This window comes from Salvia hispanica, chromosome 6 (assembly GCF_029641045.1).
Source record: "Salvia hispanica isolate PSC_SH4W2 chromosome 6, Shi_PSC_v1, whole genome shotgun sequence".
Classification (NCBI taxonomy): Eukaryota; Viridiplantae; Streptophyta; class Magnoliopsida; order Lamiales; family Lamiaceae; genus Salvia; species Salvia hispanica.
The window spans coordinates 37520462-37539722 of NC_142697.1; the positions used below are offsets into that span (position 1 = coordinate 37520462).

The following is a 19261-nucleotide window of genomic DNA, read 5'->3' on the forward strand; positions in this document are numbered from 1 at the left end:
ATGATTTTGAATGCAAGTTGTGAAGTGAAAGAAAAATGTTAATCATTTTTAACCAAGAAAGATAGAATAAGCCATCAAGAGTTTATCATTATATCCCAACTAGTGGATACTATTAATTTTCTTTATGGCCAATAATTACAAGCATATACGTGACCATCGTTCAACCCCAATACCAATAAAATAAATTACCTTTCCAACTCACAATTTTCTCTTAGAAAGAAATGGGGAGGGAGCCTCCAACTCCAAATGCAATGCTTTTATTCTTCTTTATTATTGCATTGTGCTTGAATCATAATATGCAAACATTTTTACTCAAATTAGGCCCAGTCCATTATCTAGCCCAATATACTTCATCAGTTTAAAATGGGCCCCAATTATGAGGCCCAACTACATGCACTCCACTAAAAAATCTCTCCCATAGCCACAACCAACTCAGAAATCCATATGGCGTCCATAGGAAGTCTCCACTTCCTACCGCCCTCGTCGTTTCCCGCCATAAAACCAGTCTCCGACTGCGCTGCTATCCTGCGCCAGACCTCCGTTTTCATACGCACCCCACCGCAGAGGAAAACTCCTTCCGTTATTCGGAAAGCTATCCAATCTCAGAGTCACAAAAATTGCGTCTATCCCGATCCCATCCCTGAATTCGCAGCTGCCGTAAGTCCAAACATTGCTCTATCTCTCTCTCTCGATAAATAATTTTATCGTAGATTGCATTTTTTTCATTTTCTCATTTTCAATTTGAGTGCTATTTTTGTAACTGAATGCGTTCGATTGGGGGAAATAATAGGAGTCGGAGAAGTTCAAAGCTGAATTGCTGAAGGAACTGTCGAAGCAAAGAGAAACCTTCGGAAACGATCTTCGTATGGTTGTCGATGTTTGTGCAGAGGTAAATTTGTGGCATTTCTGAGATTTTTTTTTTGCGATTATTGTTGAATTTCGATGTGAAACTATGCAATAGTCTTAATTATGAAGTTTTAGGATTAAATCATCACTATTAATTACTACTCCACTTGATTAGTGTATTTTGAAATCCTAGCTAATGCTGCATTAAACTGGCAGCAATATGGCAATAGTGTGTGTGTTGTGTTGCTGCCTTTTTCTGTATTGCTTGAGTGTATAATCTTTGTTTCTTAGCAAATTTTGGTGTATAAGGCGACGAGTATTTTTTTTTTTTTTTTTTGTGCTACCTAGTCTGCATTAGAAGATCATGTGAAATCAGAGAAGGTGTTTGTATTCCTTAACTTGGAAAAAGGCTGATTTCATCTTTATTTTATGTTAATGCATTTGATTCTATACTTTGATGCTTTGTGTCAAATTAGGGCCAATAAAAACAGTATAAGCTATCGTTTGTTGATTGTCTGAAGTCAGTGTGCTTATCATGTTATCAGATATTCAGTGAATTCCTACATAAGGATTATGGAGGACCTGGAACATTATTGATTGAGCCTTTCACAGATATGATGTTGGCAATCAAGGATAGAAAACTGGCTGGAGCAGCATTGGCTGCTCGAGCCTCGTTGCTGTGGGCACAGAGCTATGTTGATCGTGATTGGGAAGATTGGAACTCCAAACAGCACAAATGAGTTTGCAAATCTTCCCCATTTATACCATTTTTTGGTACATGATGTTTGGTTAGTTGAAAATGCAAAAAACCGTGAATCGGGATGTTGAAATTGTTCGCTACTTAAACTGTACTAGTCAAGAAAGAGGCTCTACTTCAACAGTATCTTTTAACTATACAAAGGGATTATTGCTCCACAATTGTTTTAAGGTTTCAAGATTTCATCATTGACGGCGTCTGCAGAAATGTGTCCTTGTCATCTTATGTGGATTATTACTTTAGCTTCCGAACTCAGAAATGCTCTGTAGAGATGGTTGCCATGATTTGAGTCGTCCTGCAGCAGGATTTGTCGACCCTGATCTTTGTTTGTGTCTGTCGGATCTTCTTCCCTGAAAAAGTATCAATGTACAAAAGTTATGGATGGAAAAATAAGAATCTAGTTGATTCATGTTATCGTGTTTTCTTATCTACCCATGTCAAAAAATGAGGAATGCTATCGTGTCCAACTTTTTTTTATTGGTAGCTTATATACTTTGCTTTGATATATTGCAGAAGTGGACAAGTTCAAGAATCAAGATTACCTGATTGTTCTTGGACATTGAAGATGCTCTCGCCTCGTGCTCAGAATTGGTAGCATCCTTATCTAAATTTGCCTCTGTGTTTTGATCTGAATCCGACTGGTTTCTCTTGCTCCGTGCGTGCTTCTTTGCTCTGATCACTTTCACAACCTCTGCAACAAAAATCTTGCCACATTTAGGAAAAGAGACTAGACTTCAAAATTTTCGAAAACTATGTAGAAAGCAAGAAAAAACCAACCTTGAGTAGTGACGAGCCGGTAAGCTCTGCCCAATACTAGAGTATCAGTCGGGCGGAGAAGCTTAACACGCGTATACCTAACGGTCCTCTGCTCATCTGAACCCTCATCGGGGGATGGTAGAGGGATTATGAGAGACACGTAGTGGCCCGGGTTGGTCTTCATTACTTCACTGGCTGGGATTGGCCAGTACATCCTCTCCTGCTTCCCACTAGGATGTTGTATCACCAATGCTGCTGCATCTACTGCTTGGCAATTCCCCATCGCCCTTTCTCAGTTTGCAATGTTTGTGAGCAAGTATGAAGAGATAGAGAGATAAGGGAGAGAAGCTAGGAAGTGACAGAAGGAAGAGGCCCCTTTCTTAGCACCCACCACTCTTCAAATATGGTTTTTGCTCAAATTCTAAACCCTTCATAGGTGACTTATATATGCGACTTTATACTTGATAGAATTTAAAATTTGTAGTATAATGCTTTAATTATTGTTATTATAGTACATGCTATAATGATCATAAGCGCCGGCAATGATTTTAATTAAGATTCTTGCAAGGCCGCCACGTGGCTGGCCGTGAACGGTGGTGATCGGTCTTAAAGGGGGTTCCTTGGTTTTGGTCAAGAATCAAGATTCAGATTTAGGTGAATACTCATTGATTTAATAAATCTAGATTATTTTTGAGGGATCAGTTTCTTTCTTGGCTTCATCAACATTAGTCGTAGTCAAAGAAATGACTCTCTTTGAAGCCCACTCGCTTTATTTTAATTTAATTTTTATCGCCTTTGCAAATGGAGGAAATACTAAATTATTTAGCTGAAAACATGGTGTTGACAAATTGGATTGTATTTAAAGAGATGGGTTTTTTTTTACATTAGTTTACAACCGGCCTAATAGTTGTGTTCTATACGTATGTTTATTTTGTTTTTTCAAATAATTAATGCTGATTTCCCATAATAAAATCTTAGTTCTAGACATTGGAAACAACTAAGTCAACTCTTTGATGTACTGTTTTCACTACCCACCTAACTTAAAATGAAAATGCATTGATGTGATTTAAACTCGTTATTTTTTATTTTTAAAATACTGAAAAATATACGTAAGAGATAAATACTAGTACTCCTAGTAGTTACAAGTTGTTGGGATGTCCATACAAATATTGGGGCTCAACTACTCATTGAAATAACATCAATTTTATACAACCAAATATAAAGTGCATTTGTATTATGTCAAATTTGTGTATGATCTTATTCAGCTTTCAGGTATTACCGTATAGTTTGTGCTAATAAGTTTATTGATAATTGATCAAATTCGAGATAGTAGTATAATTTTAAATTGGGGAGTATTAATTTGATTTATATTATTTGAGCCAATTATTAAAAAAGACATACACTTAGCTGTCCAAATGTAGGCCAATAACAGCAACATCTAGTGGTATATGCACTGCATAATTGTTAATTCAGATTTCAATACTTTCACAATTATCATTGCCTACCGATAGCTTTTCCCATTTTATTTCCTTTAAAGTCTGTAATATTAACATGAATTAAACATTAAAGTGAGATCTGTGATAAGCTAAAAAGTGGGATCTATAATCCGTATATAGATTTTTGAGAAGATGCTCTACTAAAATATTAAACATAATTAAAAGATTTTCACTTTATTAACATGCTCCATTAATACTCCTTTTTATGTGTGGAATAATTATTTAAAGAGTTGATGTTAATATATAATTTGCCTATATTGTGGAGAATAAACTCTGATGTCGGCCACCAATCTCAGTTAATTCCTCTTTCCGTTTTTAGGTAATTAAGCCCTAATTCCAGTACTTAAGAGAGCTTAAACGCAAAGCAAAACCTCTGCAGTTGTCATAATTGGGATTAACTATAAAGAGTACTCTTTTATTATTTGAGTTCACATAAAGTCTACAGCTTCGAAATTTACAAATAACTATATGTTTATTGTCTGTGTTAACTAATCGAGATATATTTTAATCATCTATTCATTTATTTGTTCTTTTTTTTAGAAGTTGAAACTTCGTATATGCGGCCCAAACTATAAATTATTACTACAACGCTTATGGTTGCAATTGCAAACTTAAAAATATTAGTAGTATTATACATGTAGTTATACGTTGAAAAAAAAGGTTAAGATGGTAGCGTACAAAAATGTACTAGTTTAATTTACTAATGTTTATTATCCTTGGTATATTAATTAATACACAATCCTTATCTAATTAGTACTCCTTTTGTTCCATTAAAGTTTTTAATGAATTTTTTCTAAAATAGAAATAACATTATCTTTATTTTTTTCCCCTCTTACTATACATTCTCTTTATTAACCTACAAAACAACACTACATAAAATCTCGTACTGAAAAGCAAACGTTTCATATTTATTGGAATAGAAAGAGTATTTAAAAATCGGTATAACAATTAGCCCCCAGCTTTGTACCAAACGCTAAAATGAATCCTGTTATTTTTGCTGAGTATCAACTCATCACCTATAAGATTTAATGGGGTCAAATTTAACGTTATATTTATAAGGTTTTATATTTTGAACATTTTTTTTTTATTTCAGACGCAATATCCATAGTGGATATAATTTTGAAAAAAAATACTTACAATTTATAGAGAAAAGTCTAGAGTTTTTTAATAATAATCCAAATTCATGAATATTTTTCTATCATGATTCATAAGTCAATTTATTTTTAGTATATAGGACTATTCTCACAGACAGTGACGACATATCAATGTATATATAATTAATCTTCAACTATTTTGTCTTCAACTAGCAAATAGTTGAAATCCAAGAAAGGAGTATCAAATTAAGAGATATCTTCGACTATTCTCACAGACACAAAACATATAGAATTGATCTCTGAATATTCTCTACACATACATAGAATTATGGATCACTATTATTTATGTAATTGAAGGTCATAACTCATACTGTTGAGATACAATTTCTCACACTTTTAGTGAGATTGCATGTTACCATTTAAATTCCTCAAAGTAGTATGTGTATACATATATTGGTTTGTGTGTGCTAGCCACATGTGTGAACAATTACTCTTAACAAATAAATTGGATGAATACTGAATATGTAAGCCATGTGGGATGTTGGGATCTCACTTCCAAAAACATTAAATGGTGAATTTGACTATCTATGGTCCAAACATGGCCTTAATTGGGACAACAAACATTTGATATTCAATGAAATATTCTTAATTTCTTTTGGCCATAAAATTTTTTATTAAATGCTGAGAGCCTCATTTTTCTAACTGTTGGGGACACAATTATAAATTGTAGGGGGGTTCCCCCCAAAAAAACTCTTATGTTTACTTTTCATTAAGAGAATATGATGTGATAAACTCTACTCAAAAGACATCGATGAGATTCGAATATGAGGCATGTGTACTCAAGATCTCACAAACTAATTTTGTTCAATGGATATAGGGAAAACATAATTTGTTAGGACCTGTTTGTTTGTTAGTTAGTGGAATTAAAAAAAAAACATTAAAATTATGGTTTGTAACTTGCACCTAACAAATGGAGGTTGATGGCTATTTTGAGATGGGTTTTCAAAGTAGCTTTCTTTACATTCTCTCTCTTTTTGTTCGGAAATCATATTAATTAGTTCAGTATATCTCAATGAATGCCCAAACACAAAACATTAATAAATTCAAATTGTTTGTTTACGACAAAGTAGATGACAAGAAGTTTGGTATCATGTGGATTTGTTGAAAAGAAAAAATTATGTGTATTTGGACTAAGTAAAAACATGGTTTTATTTTCTTTCCGATACGTGACGTACAATAATACCAATATATATTTATTTAAATTGCTTTCTGTTAACTTTTTATAAATATCTTAGTTTCTCAACTCTATCTAATTAATTCAATGAAATTGCAAATGGAATTTTTAAAAAGGTATAACCATAATCAAGAAAGTGACATCATACCAAACTTTATAAATACCAATATGGCAATACATATATATCTAATGTATATATGTATGAAAAAGTTGTTGATGCATTTATGTGGAATTAATTGGTTATTTTTATGAAAATTATAGTTAAAACTTGAAATGTAATGTATGCATACCTAATTATAATCAAATATCCAAATTATCACAAAATTATATAGTAAAAATTTCCAAAATAATTGTAGTCCCCCTCCCATTTCATATCATGGCTTCCAATGGTAAATATATACATGTAAACAGTAAATAATTTGAACTTATAAAAATAAAATAATCACTACTATTTTTTGCCGTAAACTACCCATGCATATGCCAAGAAATATATAAAAATACAGTATGTTTTTGTTTCTTGCTGATGAGAAAAATCAATATTTAAACTAATCCATAAAGAATCTAACTTTAATTATGTGGATCATCTCTCGCGTGACATAGAATAATTGAAAAATTATTGGAAAGAGACTTAGGTCCATTAATTAAGTTAAATTATATAAAAATCGTATATGTTCATGGAATTCTTCTTCGATTTCTTTTGACCAAGTGATGATTATATCTGATATAGTAAGAAAAATTATGTAACCATTACTTTGTAATCATTGTGTTAGTGGTCAACTAGCAGGTGACAAGCTCGAGAAAGAGATCCAAAACTCAATCATTATCCCAAGTAAACAAATTTTATGAACCACACCCATGCATATTGTATTCAAACTCACATATATCAAAATATAAATAGTATAATGCATTTAGGAGGGTTTTACACACTTCATTAGCCCTTTTCTTTCTACATCTATTGTATGTGATGACAAATATTGAAATGATCACTCTAAGCAAACTTGATAAGACAACAACACGAACCTATCCACATGTCGTATGTTGCGATAGACACAAGCTCATGTTGAAAACATAGTCCATCAACCACATTTGCAAAAGCGTAAAAAAGCATGGGAACAACACGACACCTCTTTTTGAACTTTTCACCCTACTTACCGACTCATAAAGCACCATTCCACATTGACAACAATGGCTTCTAGAGGCCAAATAGGCACCACAAACTTTTACACTCGAGTATATCGTACAAATAACATTGATATATATATAGTATTATTGCCTTGTAAACTTGTAGTGGCCAATTATCGGGGAACGAATCCATCGCTACATTTTCAGTCATGTAATACAAATAACCATAATATAATTGTAATTACAAAATGAAAATTGAACGGCCAAACATCTTTATCACTTTTTCGATGCGTGACATTGATATTCCAATTACATGTAGATGATAAAGTGATTTTGAGGAACCAAAGTAATGGTTAGGCAAGGGACATGACTATCAACATAACTAATTGAGAGATGACACGTGGACACTCTGTTTCCTTGCCTGCTAAATGACGAGGATGATTTAATGGAATTTTTGTTATTTGCCTAATGTAGCCATAACGTCACTTTCAAGCAACAAGTTGGTGTCGTTGTCATTGATTCGCCCCATTCTAATCAATTATTGCATGCTTGGCCTTGGATAATTTGGATTTGGATCTGGATCAAGAGAAACTATTGTATAGTAGTAATAATTTGAATACAACTCTGTTTCAATCTTCACTCAGAATTTCAAATCTAAACCAATATTTCCATGGCATATATGTGACTAACTATATTACTAGTAATTACAATTTCAAATATACAATTTGACCCAATAAATCGTGACTTATCAATTATTGGGCCAAACCATCTCCCCACGGCCCATGATCCCATTAAACTGAATAAATTTCCCTTGCAAAAACTTAAGATTTGGCTGATATGCATTTGGGCCAAAGCCCACTTATTTGGGTTTCCACAAAGGTTGGGCTTGGGCCCGAATTATCCCACGGCCTTTAAAGTCCCGATTTAGAAACCAAAAAATAAGCACTTGAACACAGTTGAGTTCAAGAAACTAAAATCAGCAGCAATGTAAAAGCTTCAAAACTGCTGGCACAAATTTGAACAAAAATCTGGAAAGATGAATTAACCTAACATCAGTAATTTTGTGAGATTTCCCCCTCAATACCAAGAGTTTTGCTTGGGCGAGCATGGCCAAGGACAGTCAGCCCGTTTACTAATGAGGAACGAGAGCTATCTCGTTTGAGTTTGAGCTAATGAGAGAGATTTTATGCACAATTAATTGCAATGACTGTTGATTTGGGACAAACAAGTACGACAAAATCTTTTTAAGTAAAATCTAATGTATCAGAGATTATAATTTACTCATCCAATGAGGTGTTACAAGTGAAGGTGACCATCTTACCTCATATGTCATGCTCTCTCTCTTCATTAAGTTCAGAGAAACTACCTCCACGAAATTTTTGCTAATTTCTTCATTGACCGCCATAGCGAGATTGCAATCTCTTCTTCTCAAACTCGACCTGAATGGAACGATATGTGGGATAAGAGAGGTGAATGGCATGTAGCATAAAACAACCAAAAAGGCGTTCCCAAAATCAAGATTTAAACATATTCCAAAGCTCCTTACCACTTTTCGCACACGTTCATTGGCAGCAGGGGTTCCTCCGCTAACTGATTCAGGGAGATAAGGGCTGCTAACTCTGACCTCGTTCATAACAACAATCGTGCTTTTATCCCAGCGAACAGGGAGCCTGGATGCATAAAAACAACATTACTATTTTGCGAAGAAACAGGTTGATAGGAAAAGTAGAAGAGTGTGATAGGCGCGAAGTTGATGGTGACTATATGACAAAAGGGTGCCAAGATACGATCTCGCAGGTTGTGTTTGCAGAGATCAACATGGACTATATAAGGGGGAAGTGTGCACATGTCCGTATGTCCAAAGGAAAACAAAGAATACATATCTGTAATAGAATTTCATTTGATTTCTCGAAACCACACAAAAATCTCTCTAAATGATAAAAATAAGATTTTCTTCTATCAGCAGATACTACAAGTCTGCAAACAGATCCTGGTTGTTTATACTTGGCATAAAGATCAGAGAAATTCACTCGTCTGCATTCAATCAGCCGGATTTGAGTGAACCGCAAGAAGATTCATCTATAGTTAACAGACCAGAGCTGATTTCATCCAGAATTTCTCATTATACCCTCACCACCCCAGCTAATATTGTGTTCCTTCTTTATACATATTCAAATAGGTCCTCATGACCTACAGTCTCGGCACACTTTCCCTATTTCCCAAATAACTATTGCTAAGGAAGATCACAAGGGAACCAACATGAAGAAACAGTTAACATCTTAGATCAACTAGCGACTCATCTCAATCAAATACATGTTTGTCGACGCCCATGTAAATACCAAATTGTAGCTACGTCAAATTACATTAGCCGAGAAAACATATTAAACCACAAATCAGAGAATTCAACGTAATCATAACCAATAGCATATATCAAATGTGCTTACATGGAACTGTGTCATTCATAAACAGTGTGTGCAAATCAATAGTATAACAGAATTTTGGGATACCATTCCAACCAAAAATAACAACATTGGTCAAGAAAAGGGTAATGAAATCAACTGAAGAAACACAGCAAATCAAAAGTCAAAAAATGAGGGAAAAAGGGCACATTACGTTTTGGACAAAGCATCAAAAAGACTTTGAGCTTGTGGTGTAACTCCCACACCAATCCTCTCTGCCTCAGCCTCAGCTTGTCTACAATCACCCACAAAAAAATAAACTAAAAAATAACCAAAAACAACATCAAAATTAAAAACCCCCAAATCATTGCACAACAAGACCTAAAAATCTCCAAAATTCAAGAAAATCACAAAACCTGCATACCAAGAAACTGAATTAAAAAATTCACCTAATAGCAGACTCTTCTTTGGACTGAAGAGTATTGAGATCGAGAAAACACTTGTTTACATCAAGGGGGTCTTCACCTTGCCCTAAAAAAGTGAATTCTTTAATGTAATTAGCCTTGAGCAACCTAATATTCCTCTTTGGGCCTGCCCCAGATTTTGATTCCTCTTGTAATCACAAAGTTAAAGAACTTTGGCAAGGCAAAAATCTAACGATAGAAATAAAAAAAATGTACAGATGAATAAATAGATTGGATCTCTTGCAAGGATATGAAGGATGAGGAGATTAGAAGGGCGGTCAAAGGAGATGACTTGGGACTGGAATTCTTCGCCGAGAGTCGTTTTGATTGAAAGTAGGCATCCAATTGCAAATTCGTCGCCTTGACCTTGAGCTTCCATTGCTGCACGACTGGTTATTTTGCAATGATTTTGGAGATTTAATTCTTTATGGTGGTTTTGAAAGAAGTGAAAAGCGCTCTTATGTTGTAGCGACACTATAGTTAATATCAGTGGGAATATTTGTAACATCAAATAACAATCAACAACGATAAAATACAACTCAATTGTTATTATTCTTCTCCTCCGTTTAAATTATTATTGATTAAATGAAACTATTTGCCACTTCACCCCAGGCGCGTGTCCTGCTAGACCGGGATAGGTCCTCCGTGGAGGGCGGCCCTCTACAATGAAGTCACTACAACAACATCCATCGGTGACCCGAGATCACCATTGTAGATGCTCTTACACTCAGGTGATTTATTACTAAACGAAGTCGTTTTGAGTTGTCAATATTGCTACAATTATGCTATAAAACATTTATGACTGTGTTTGAGACTATAATGGATAGAGAAAGTGAAATGGATGTGATTTGGCAAGTTCGGTGCGGTTATCCTTTAGGGTAGGAGAGAAGTTTCTAGAAGCGTTGAATGAGAAAGTTGGTTTGGATTTGAGAGGATGGAGGAGGGTAGGATTAGGGTTAGGACAAGAGAGGGTTAGTTTGGAGTTTTGGATGTCATCTCTATTAATTAATGTACCAAATCAACGAGAGTTGTAGTGTAATTGGTAGTGCAGAGCTATGGTGACTTGAGGTAACAGGTTCAAACCCCGTCACCCGCTGCGAGACTCTAGACCTTAATCCGTAAATCCGATCGAGCACAATTAGTCGAATTCTGCCAAAAACAGACTCAGAACACCTATATATGATAAAAAAAAAAAAAAATTTAAGTTGCCAGCACTAGAGATAGGTTAGCGCTGTCTAACCTAACAATTAATAAATAGTACTAGAAAATAAAACAATCTACCTATTTTTCATCAATTCCCAAACTCGATTATTGGCATATATAGATGTTTCTACATGACCAACAAACATCACATTAAGCATTGCAACAATGACTACTAATAAGGTTGAGGTAGAAATTGAGTTGAAAGCCTCTCCAGAAAAGCTATGGAAAAACATAAAAGAATTCGTCACACTCTTGCCCAAAGCCATGCCCGATGTAATCGAAAGGGTCGATGTGATCGAGGGCGATGGAAGATCGGTCGGAACATCTTTGTGGCTACTTCGAAGCCCACGGGTATATAAAAAGGCTCAACTCTATTAGTTCACTTATTTTGTAACTAATTAACCTATCAACGACGTCGTTTATTTGATTTCCTCTATATGTAGAGATGAGCCCCATGGGTTCGATCACCAATGAGAGGATTGAAATTGTGGACGACGAGAAGAAGATATGGGGTTAAAGTATTCTGGAAGGCTTGGAATTTTCAAAAAATTACAAGGCGGTAATATATGTTGGCAGCAGCCCTAAAAGTGATGGTGCTTTGGTTAAATATACAGCTGAGTTTAACAAGGCAAATGAAAATGTCATTGTTGATCTTGATATCTACAAGGCTTTTGTTATTAAAGTTTACATGGCTGTTGATGCTTATCTTCTCAAGGTATGATTTATTAAGCATCTATTGTTGATATATAGTTTATGTTGGTATTTTTTTGCTTATGTCTCATTGATTATGTGACCAGAATCACCAATTTTACAATCAAACTCTATTCTATAGCTTTTTAATTCCTCTCTTTGAATTAACGAGGGAGAAAAAAATGAGACTTAAATTTTGTAAGTTTGGTGATTCGGTCATAAGTTATGAGATTTAAGAGAGAAAAAAATTAAATTACAAATCGCCAAAGTAGATTACATATCTCAATATAGGTGTTTATGATTGTGGTGTAGCTCATCACTCCACATATGTATTGCTTTACTAAATTAAAGGAAATAGTAACAATTTGTGTTTGACAAACCTTGCTATTATGTTACAAGAATTTTCTAAATATAATATACAACAATCTTGCTGTATATTTGTCATATTTTTGTCTCGCTCATGTCTGAATATAATAATAATAATAATAATAATAATAATAATAATAATAATAATAATAATAATGATGATGATGATATAATACTAGTACGAAATAATGAAGTGTGGTAGAAGTGCAGTGCGTGCGGTGTGATATGTGTCACTCGATCTAACAGATCCAGAGGACTCGACTAGACTTCAGAGGCTAGAAGATCATGAAACTATCAGAAAGGGGTCGTTGGGTGCACTCTATTCCTTCAAAAACCTCAACCCACTATACTACAACTTAGCACAGGGAAGTAAAGGATCGATCCCACGAGAACGAAGGTGTTACGAAACTGCATTTGAGGATGTTTTGGGAAAAAGGTATTGGCTGCTGCCACGCGATTTTGTGGGTCGAGAACTTAAAACTACTGGGTCTGAGAGATAGAAAAACTTTACTCTACCTACTGGGTCTAAGAACTAAGAACGTACGGAACATACATGACTTAGAGAAACTGAGATATTTTAAAGTTCTAAGACAACTGGAGTAAACTTAATTAGACAGACTTTCCTAATTTGGACAGACAAGCATAAAGCGAAAAGTAAAGACAAATTTCCTTAAACTACCAGGGTCTGGAAAAGTATGCAGAAAAGTAAAAAGACAAAGCAGATCGTACTGACAGGGTCTAGGGGACATGCAGAAAAAGCAAAGTACATGCTGAAAAGTGCTGACATAAAGCAGATCCGGTTCTAACTACCAACAACTTCATCTTCTTCGGGAATCAAACGAGAATAGCAGATAAAACAGAGTATTAAACACCATGGATCTAGACTTAAAATGAGAAATTAAAGCCTAAACTAACAGATCTACGCTACTGGACCTAAGGGATGAAGAGACAGAAAGTAAACAGCCATGATCATGCACAACGTAAACAGCAAACACCAAATACGCGAAACTCCAACTCAAAAACACCAAGATTCAACAAATCCAAACATCTCCATACGCAAATCCCCAACCTCCATCAACAAACCAACGTATTTCAGCTCCAAACATCCAATAACAAACAAGAATGAAAACTAAAAGCAAGAGATAAACATAAACTTCCATAATAACTCGAAATAAGTCTGAATCCAGTCGATCAAAGTCTGAAACTAGAGTTGCGAACTTAAAAACCACAAAGTACTAAACGAAAGCAAATAAGATTGTTTCTTCGCCTTCACAAGGCGGTGTTACACAACAAAATAACGATGATGATGAGATCCACGGTGGCCAGAATCTTCCATATCCAAGTGCGCAGCAGCAGACGAAATGAGAAATTTGAAGTGTGGAACTAAAGCATAGAACGAAAGCTAGAGTTAGGAAAGTGTAGAAGTGGCTGTTCACGGATGTCTTGTTCTTCAAGGTTGAGCTCTTTAAATGTGAGGCTCTGATCCCTAGGGTATCCCTCTGGTGATTTGACGCTCTTGCCCTTGAGTAAGACTCTTTAAAATAATCTGCTCTCGCTCCATTCTGCTCCTGTCGCCAACTTTTGATTCTCCCAGGTCCGAACGACGACGTCTGATTTTTACTTCAATTCCATCTCTTTTGCATCTGCCAGGTCAGGTAACAGCAACTCCTGGGTCCGGCAGATTTACTACGCACCTGAACTCATAAACGCACATTAGCGCCCCAAATGCACAGAATTTTAACCCTAAACCGATGCATGAAATGAGCCTTATCAAATAACTTTGCAACTCACAATGATTTAGTATATTATTCAAAAGTACAATAGTCGAATAGCTCTATATACAACACGTGATTGAAAAATTAATTTGAAGCACCACAACAAGACTTGCGATATGATATTATACACATACAAAACAATACAAAAGGATTTCCTATAAAATTATGGAGGATCCTATAAAACTAATCCTTCTTAATCCAATCACAGAAAGTTAAGTGGAGATTAATTCACAAATAAAGGAAAAGAAAAAATCTTCATCTTCTTTATCTCATACTCCGCCGGAATCTTTATCTTGAAGAAGAGGGACCTTCTCAGGCATTGATGAGTCATTGCGACTATCATCCAACCGTTGTGCTACACCCTCTTTGATCTCTCCCCATAAAACGGTGTAATACCCCATACCACACACGAATGCTCCCATCATGCTACATTAGTTACCACAATTTCAATTATAGAGTTATAGTTAATAGAGTCAATAGAAAAATAAATAATCACCCTCCAATTACAGTCTTAGGCCATTTATTGAGATTAAAAAAAAATTGAATCCTTTGATATGCATTAAGACTTTAAATTTTTGTTCATTTATTGATAAAAAAAATGTCATAAACAAAAGAAATAATGAAAAGGTGATGATTTTTTATTTGACGTACTGATATAGTATTAAATAATTCATTATAAAATTTGAATGAGAAACATACCTCCCAATATGGAAAGTGTCCGCAAAGAGCAAACAACCGAAGGTACTTGCATACAGAATTCCAAATGGTTTGAATGCGGGCACAAAATAAGGGCCCTTCCATCTCGTGCACCATAATAATACTTTTGTACATATCAAACTGCTGAAAATGGCCTACGTAATTTAAACAAATTATAATTAGTGTACAAAAAAAACAAAATTTGTGATTTCATAAATAAATTTACCATGAGCACGATGACTAAGAGTTCAAAATTGAGGTCGAGCCTCCACGCACTTGGATTTTTCTCGAAGAAAAGGGCAACCACAGATGATTGCATCGTCACAAATAAGCTATAAAAAGAGATTATTTTCATAACGTTTGAGCACATTTTCACTGTACCAACTTGACTCAACAATAGATAACAATACAAATAAAAAGAATGTTTTAAGACCATATATATTTAATAAAATAGTACTTACAAATTAATATTCCAATAATTTTGTAAGTAATTATTAGAAGATTTTTGGTGCCTGAAAGATGTTCTAAATGGCAAGAGTGAAAGAAGAAGCTGCAAATAGCATGCAGCCAAGAACCCAGTTTTCATGTGGTCCTAAAGTACACGAATAGACGCGGCGGCGCCGTCGAAAGAGAAGGGGAGGAGTGGCTCTTGATGGTGGGCCCCCTGTAGAGAGTGATTGAAATTGCGCTGATGAAAGATCACAAGGTGCCTATTACTCTTGCTTGGCTGCCCGACCTTTTCCAATCGAATTTATTGTCTTGAAATTTATTTATTAGTAACATATTAGTATAAAGTGATAAAAGTTTTGGATTAAAATAATTTGTAAATTAGCTCACTTTTATAGAAATGGAAACCTACTTCATCTATATCTATATCTATATCTATATGTCGAGGTCAGATGAGTCAGATGGGTCAGATGATGCCATGGGCAGCGGGTATGCCGCCAAATATTTCGGGGATGGGTGGGATGATGCCAGGGGCAGTGGGGATGGGCGGTATGCCGCCAAATATGGCGGGGGTGGGTGGGATGATGCCCGGGGCAGTGGGGATGGGTGGTACGCCGCCAAATATGTCGGTGGGTGGATCGATGCAGCACAGGAGCCCGAGCCCGAGGACGCCTAGGGAATCTGTCTATCGGCCATATATAGATTTGTTGGCCGATGATTCCCGTTGTACTGTTCCGGAGACTCAGTACACCGGCATCGAGACTTTCTCTTTTGAGGATCTGGGGCTATCGCCGATCCGTGAGACTCCCAATGAGGCAGAGCCTGCTGCAAGGGGCGGGAGCAGAGGCAAGGCCAAGGCCAAGGCCGGGGGAAGGGGCGGGGGCAGAGGCAAGAACAAAGTCCCGAGCTCTTCATCGCACACGGGGGCAGATGAGGAGGAGGGTGAGGATGAGACTGAGAGGAGGATGATCTGGTCCGTGTGGGAAAATGCCGCGCTTGCGAAGGCATGGCTCGGTGTTGTAGAGGATCCCTATGTCGGGGCGAACCAGTATGTTGACCGAATATGGCATCGCATTAGTGCCGCTTACCTCATAGTCAAACCGTCTGGGGCGAAGCCTCGTATTCCCGAACAATGCCGGAAACAGTGGCTTCGGTTGAAGCCTAAGCTCAGTCATTTTTCCGTCCTCTACCAAAAAAACATGCGCATGGCAACCAGCGGCATGTCTGAGGATGATGTGAGGAAACGAGCCTTGGCTGAGTACCTCGACAAACAGTTGAAGTTCAAAGACTTTGACCAATGGGAGGCCTTTCTCGTGGTCGGGGAATCGCAAAAGTTTGCGATTGGTGTCGAATCGGGCTGGAATCGGATGAAGATCAACTCTTCCGATGAGTACAGCAGCGGTGCTGGTTCGCATGAGCTCCCCGAAGCCGAGGAAGTGGCCCCGCTACCACGAACAGACTCTCGCCGTCGTCGTTGCCCGATGGGGCAACAGGCTGCGCAGCGGATGGCGAGGGGAAGCGGTAACGGCAGCGGCAGAGGGTCCTACGAGGTCGAATCGGAGGCCCTAGGAGGCCCAGAGAACGACCACCTCGCCCGCGCGCAGCTCACGAAGACCCTGATGCAGAGCACGAGTAGGTGGTATAGCGCGCAGGATCCAGTGTTTAAAAGTCTGTGCAAGGATGTGATCGACCAATGTCGGCGCGATTTAGGGATGCCACCCATTGATGATTATGGCGTCGAGATCGGGGACGGGGACGTCGGAGGCGGCGGCGGCACGGGCGACGGGGACGAGGAGGAGGAGTGAGAGCCGAGGGTATTATGTAATTTTATTTTTAAATTATGTTTTTTTTAAAAAAATTATGTAATTTTTTTTAATGAAGTTTTCGAATTTTCCCGTATTCCGTGACGATGTTTTAGTTTCATAAATTTTAAGTCTGTAAATTGAATAATTGTGGGAAGGGCTAGTGGAAGTCCCAGTGGGAAGTCCTAGTGCAGTGGGAAGGGCTAGTGATGTGGCAGTGGAATGGGAAGGGCTAGTGCTGACGTGGCAGACAGTTTTTGTGGGAAGGGCAAGTGGAGGTCCTAGTGGGAGGGGCGCCAACGGAGACACTATAATGTTGTATCGACACTATACTTAATGTCAATGGGAATATTTGTAATATCAAATAACAAACAACGATAAAAATAAAATACAAACTCAATTTTTAATATTCTTCTCCTTCGTTTAATAATAAGGGTTTGAATGATTATTGATTAAATTAAAGAATGCTTATTGACCATTATTCAAGTTGTCTCACGTTCAACTATTCCAATTAAAAAATCGAGACATTTAAATAAAAATAGAAAGTTTCGAAATATCGCATGTTTTAATGCACAATTGATCACTATAACATTTATTTTGATCTAAAGTTGGTTAGTCACTCCAGGTCCAAGGTTGTCGATTTGAGTGGTGGTGTAATCGGCGGTAGTAGAGAGTGATAGACGATAATGGTGGTGTATTTTGTTATAATGGAGGGTCTTGTTCACTCCATATGTGAAATGGTTAAGACCGTCGAAGAATCACTAATTATCGAGACTTTGTTTGGTCGAACACTAAGAGATGGTCAGTCTCTAGAAAATAATATACTCCCACCGTCCGGCATTAGGAGTCCCGGTTGACCATTTTCGTCCGGCATTAGGAGTCTTGGTTTGTGATTTCCATAAAAAATGAAATAAAAATATTATAAAATAAAACACTAAAATGCTCAAGTAAAAACACATCCAAAGAATAAAGCATTTAATAATGCAAATGGGTCTCACATTCTATTATGACACACTCCAATTATTATATACTCAAACATTTCTTAAAACCGGCACCCAACTCAATCGGGACTCCTAATGCCGGATGGAGGGAGTGATGCACTTTTTATTTGCACTATAAATACCTGCAAGTATACAGAGTAGGTATAGTATAGCAAAAGGTTAGTACCGGGTATCGAACACGGGGAAGATGTACACAAAGTGTCTATCTTCTACTAGAACTCAATTACTATCTGGAGAAACAAGAATTATTGGAAACTTTTTGAAAACAGTAAATATTAAAAACAGTAAACAATTAAAAACAAGCAAATCACGGAGAGAAAAGTATAGAGATAAGGGGAATTCCAGGGATGTGCGTTCACTTTTATGGTTATACAAATTCCAAACTACAATACCCTAGCACAGTTAATACTTTGAAAGGACGAGTCACCTAGCTTATGCTCATGCGATACAAACGTTGATTACTAACATTAGGGTTGTCAATCCTAACACATAACTCCAAAAAGCTCCTAAGACCCTTGAAAAGTCCTCACTCTCAATTAACAGTGCCGTATTAAAGGAAGCTAACTGTAGTGTCTACTAAGTGGATCTAACTCGCTAGAACTCTGTCATAGTTATGAAGCAAGTTGTATTGAATCATACATAATTGTGTCACTCAATTATGAAGCATCATGATTAACTTAGGGAAGAAACAAAGTAAAAACAAAACGGATATTAAATAGAAAACGGAATTGTATAACCAAAGTTGCTACTAACACATCCCTAGAATCCTATGAGTTTAGTTACACATGACTGAATAAACTAAAAACATAGATTGAAGGGAAAGCAATCTGAACATAAAACTAAAGCAAATAAAACCCGTAGGTTGAATCCTTGTCGTTCTTGATGTTCTTGAAATCCTTCTTCAACTCCTTGCACAATTGAAGTACTCTAGCTTTTGATCTCTATGAATGTGTTCTTGTTGTGTGTCGGAAAAAAAACTTCGTTTTGATGAAGCTTGAGGTCCTATTTATAGGGGAAGATTATTCCTCATCATAGAAGGAAAAGATCTTCAAAATTTGGTAAATCTTGGAGCAAATCTAGGGCTGGTCGGATTCGCCGCCTTTCTCCGGCGGG

At 36.6% G+C, this 19261-nt stretch overlaps 4 protein-coding genes and 1 pseudogene across 4 annotated transcripts; 2 read left to right on the forward strand and 3 right to left on the reverse strand.

Annotated features, from left to right (window-relative positions):
* The first annotated feature begins 423 nt into the window (after positions 1-423).
* On the forward strand, positions 424-2030 carry LOC125206786 (protein PLASTID REDOX INSENSITIVE 2, chloroplastic-like). The gene is made up of 3 exons (XM_048106010.2): positions 424-657; positions 791-889; positions 1392-2030. Exons 1-3 carry the CDS (start codon positions 445-447, stop codon positions 1584-1586), a joined length of 507 nt encoding a protein of 168 aa, XP_047961967.2. The 5' UTR covers positions 424-444; the 3' UTR covers positions 1587-2030.
* Positions 1671-2808, reverse strand: LOC125203556 (uncharacterized). Its single transcript, XM_048101934.2, has 3 exons — positions 2381-2808; positions 2146-2294; positions 1671-1953 (listed from the first exon to the last, which is right to left on the reverse strand). Exons 1-3 carry the CDS (start codon positions 2640-2642, stop codon positions 1843-1845), a joined length of 522 nt encoding a protein of 173 aa, XP_047957891.1. The 5' UTR covers positions 2643-2808; the 3' UTR covers positions 1671-1842.
* Positions 2809-8487: 5679 nt separating this feature from the next.
* LOC125203472 (uncharacterized) lies at positions 8488-10597 on the reverse strand. Its single transcript, XM_089060060.1, has 5 exons — positions 10420-10597; positions 10154-10318; positions 9919-9999; positions 8852-8975; positions 8488-8744 (listed from the first exon to the last, which is right to left on the reverse strand). Exons 1-5 carry the CDS (start codon positions 10545-10547, stop codon positions 8697-8699), a joined length of 546 nt encoding a protein of 181 aa, XP_088916186.1. The 5' UTR covers positions 10548-10597; the 3' UTR covers positions 8488-8696.
* Positions 10598-11536: 939 nt separating this feature from the next.
* Positions 11537-12092, forward strand: LOC125203308 (MLP-like protein 423). Its single transcript, XM_089061603.1, has 2 exons — positions 11537-11722; positions 11928-12092. Exons 1-2 carry the CDS (start codon positions 11537-11539, stop codon positions 12090-12092), a joined length of 351 nt encoding a protein of 116 aa, XP_088917729.1.
* Positions 12093-14439: 2347 nt separating this feature from the next.
* LOC125206787 (WAT1-related protein At1g70260-like) overlaps positions 14440-19261 on the reverse strand; it is a 36061-nt pseudogene continuing 31239 nt past the window's right edge.

Excerpts from the sequence above, each read along its gene's own strand:
- LOC125206786 (XM_048106010.2), top strand. The coding sequence starts at position 445 with ATGGCGTCCATAGGAAGTCTCCACTTCCTACCGCCCTCGTCGTTTCCC. Across the intron at positions 658-790 it reads TCCCTGAATTCGCAGCTGCC|GAGTCGGAGAAGTTCAAAGC; the intron begins GTAAGTCCAAAC and ends GGGAAATAATAG. Across the intron at positions 890-1,391 it reads TTGTCGATGTTTGTGCAGAG|ATATTCAGTGAATTCCTACA; the intron begins GTAAATTTGTGG and ends TCATGTTATCAG.
- LOC125203556 (XM_048101934.2), bottom strand. The coding sequence starts at position 2,642 with ATGGGGAATTGCCAAGCAGTAGATGCAGCAGCATTGGTGATACAACAT. Across the intron at positions 2,295-2,380 it reads CCGGCTCGTCACTACTCAAG|AGGTTGTGAAAGTGATCAGA; the intron begins GTTGGTTTTTTC and ends TTTTTGTTGCAG. Across the intron at positions 1,954-2,145 it reads CAATGTCCAAGAACAATCAG|GGAAGAAGATCCGACAGACA; the intron begins GTAATCTTGATT and ends ATACTTTTTCAG.
- LOC125203472 (XM_089060060.1), bottom strand. The coding sequence starts at position 10,547 with ATGGAAGCTCAAGGTCAAGGCGACGAATTTGCAATTGGATGCCTACTT. Across the intron at positions 10,319-10,419 it reads TCTAATCTCCTCATCCTTCA|AGAGGAATCAAAATCTGGGG; the intron begins TATCCTTGCAAG and ends TTTGTGATTACA. Across the intron at positions 10,000-10,153 it reads AAAGAAGAGTCTGCTATTAG|ACAAGCTGAGGCTGAGGCAG; the intron begins GTGAATTTTTTA and ends GGGTGATTGTAG.
- LOC125203308 (XM_089061603.1), top strand. The coding sequence starts at position 11,537 with ATGACTACTAATAAGGTTGAGGTAGAAATTGAGTTGAAAGCCTCTCCA. Across the intron at positions 11,723-11,927 it reads GGCTACTTCGAAGCCCACGG|GCGGTAATATATGTTGGCAG; the intron begins GTATATAAAAAG and ends AAAAATTACAAG.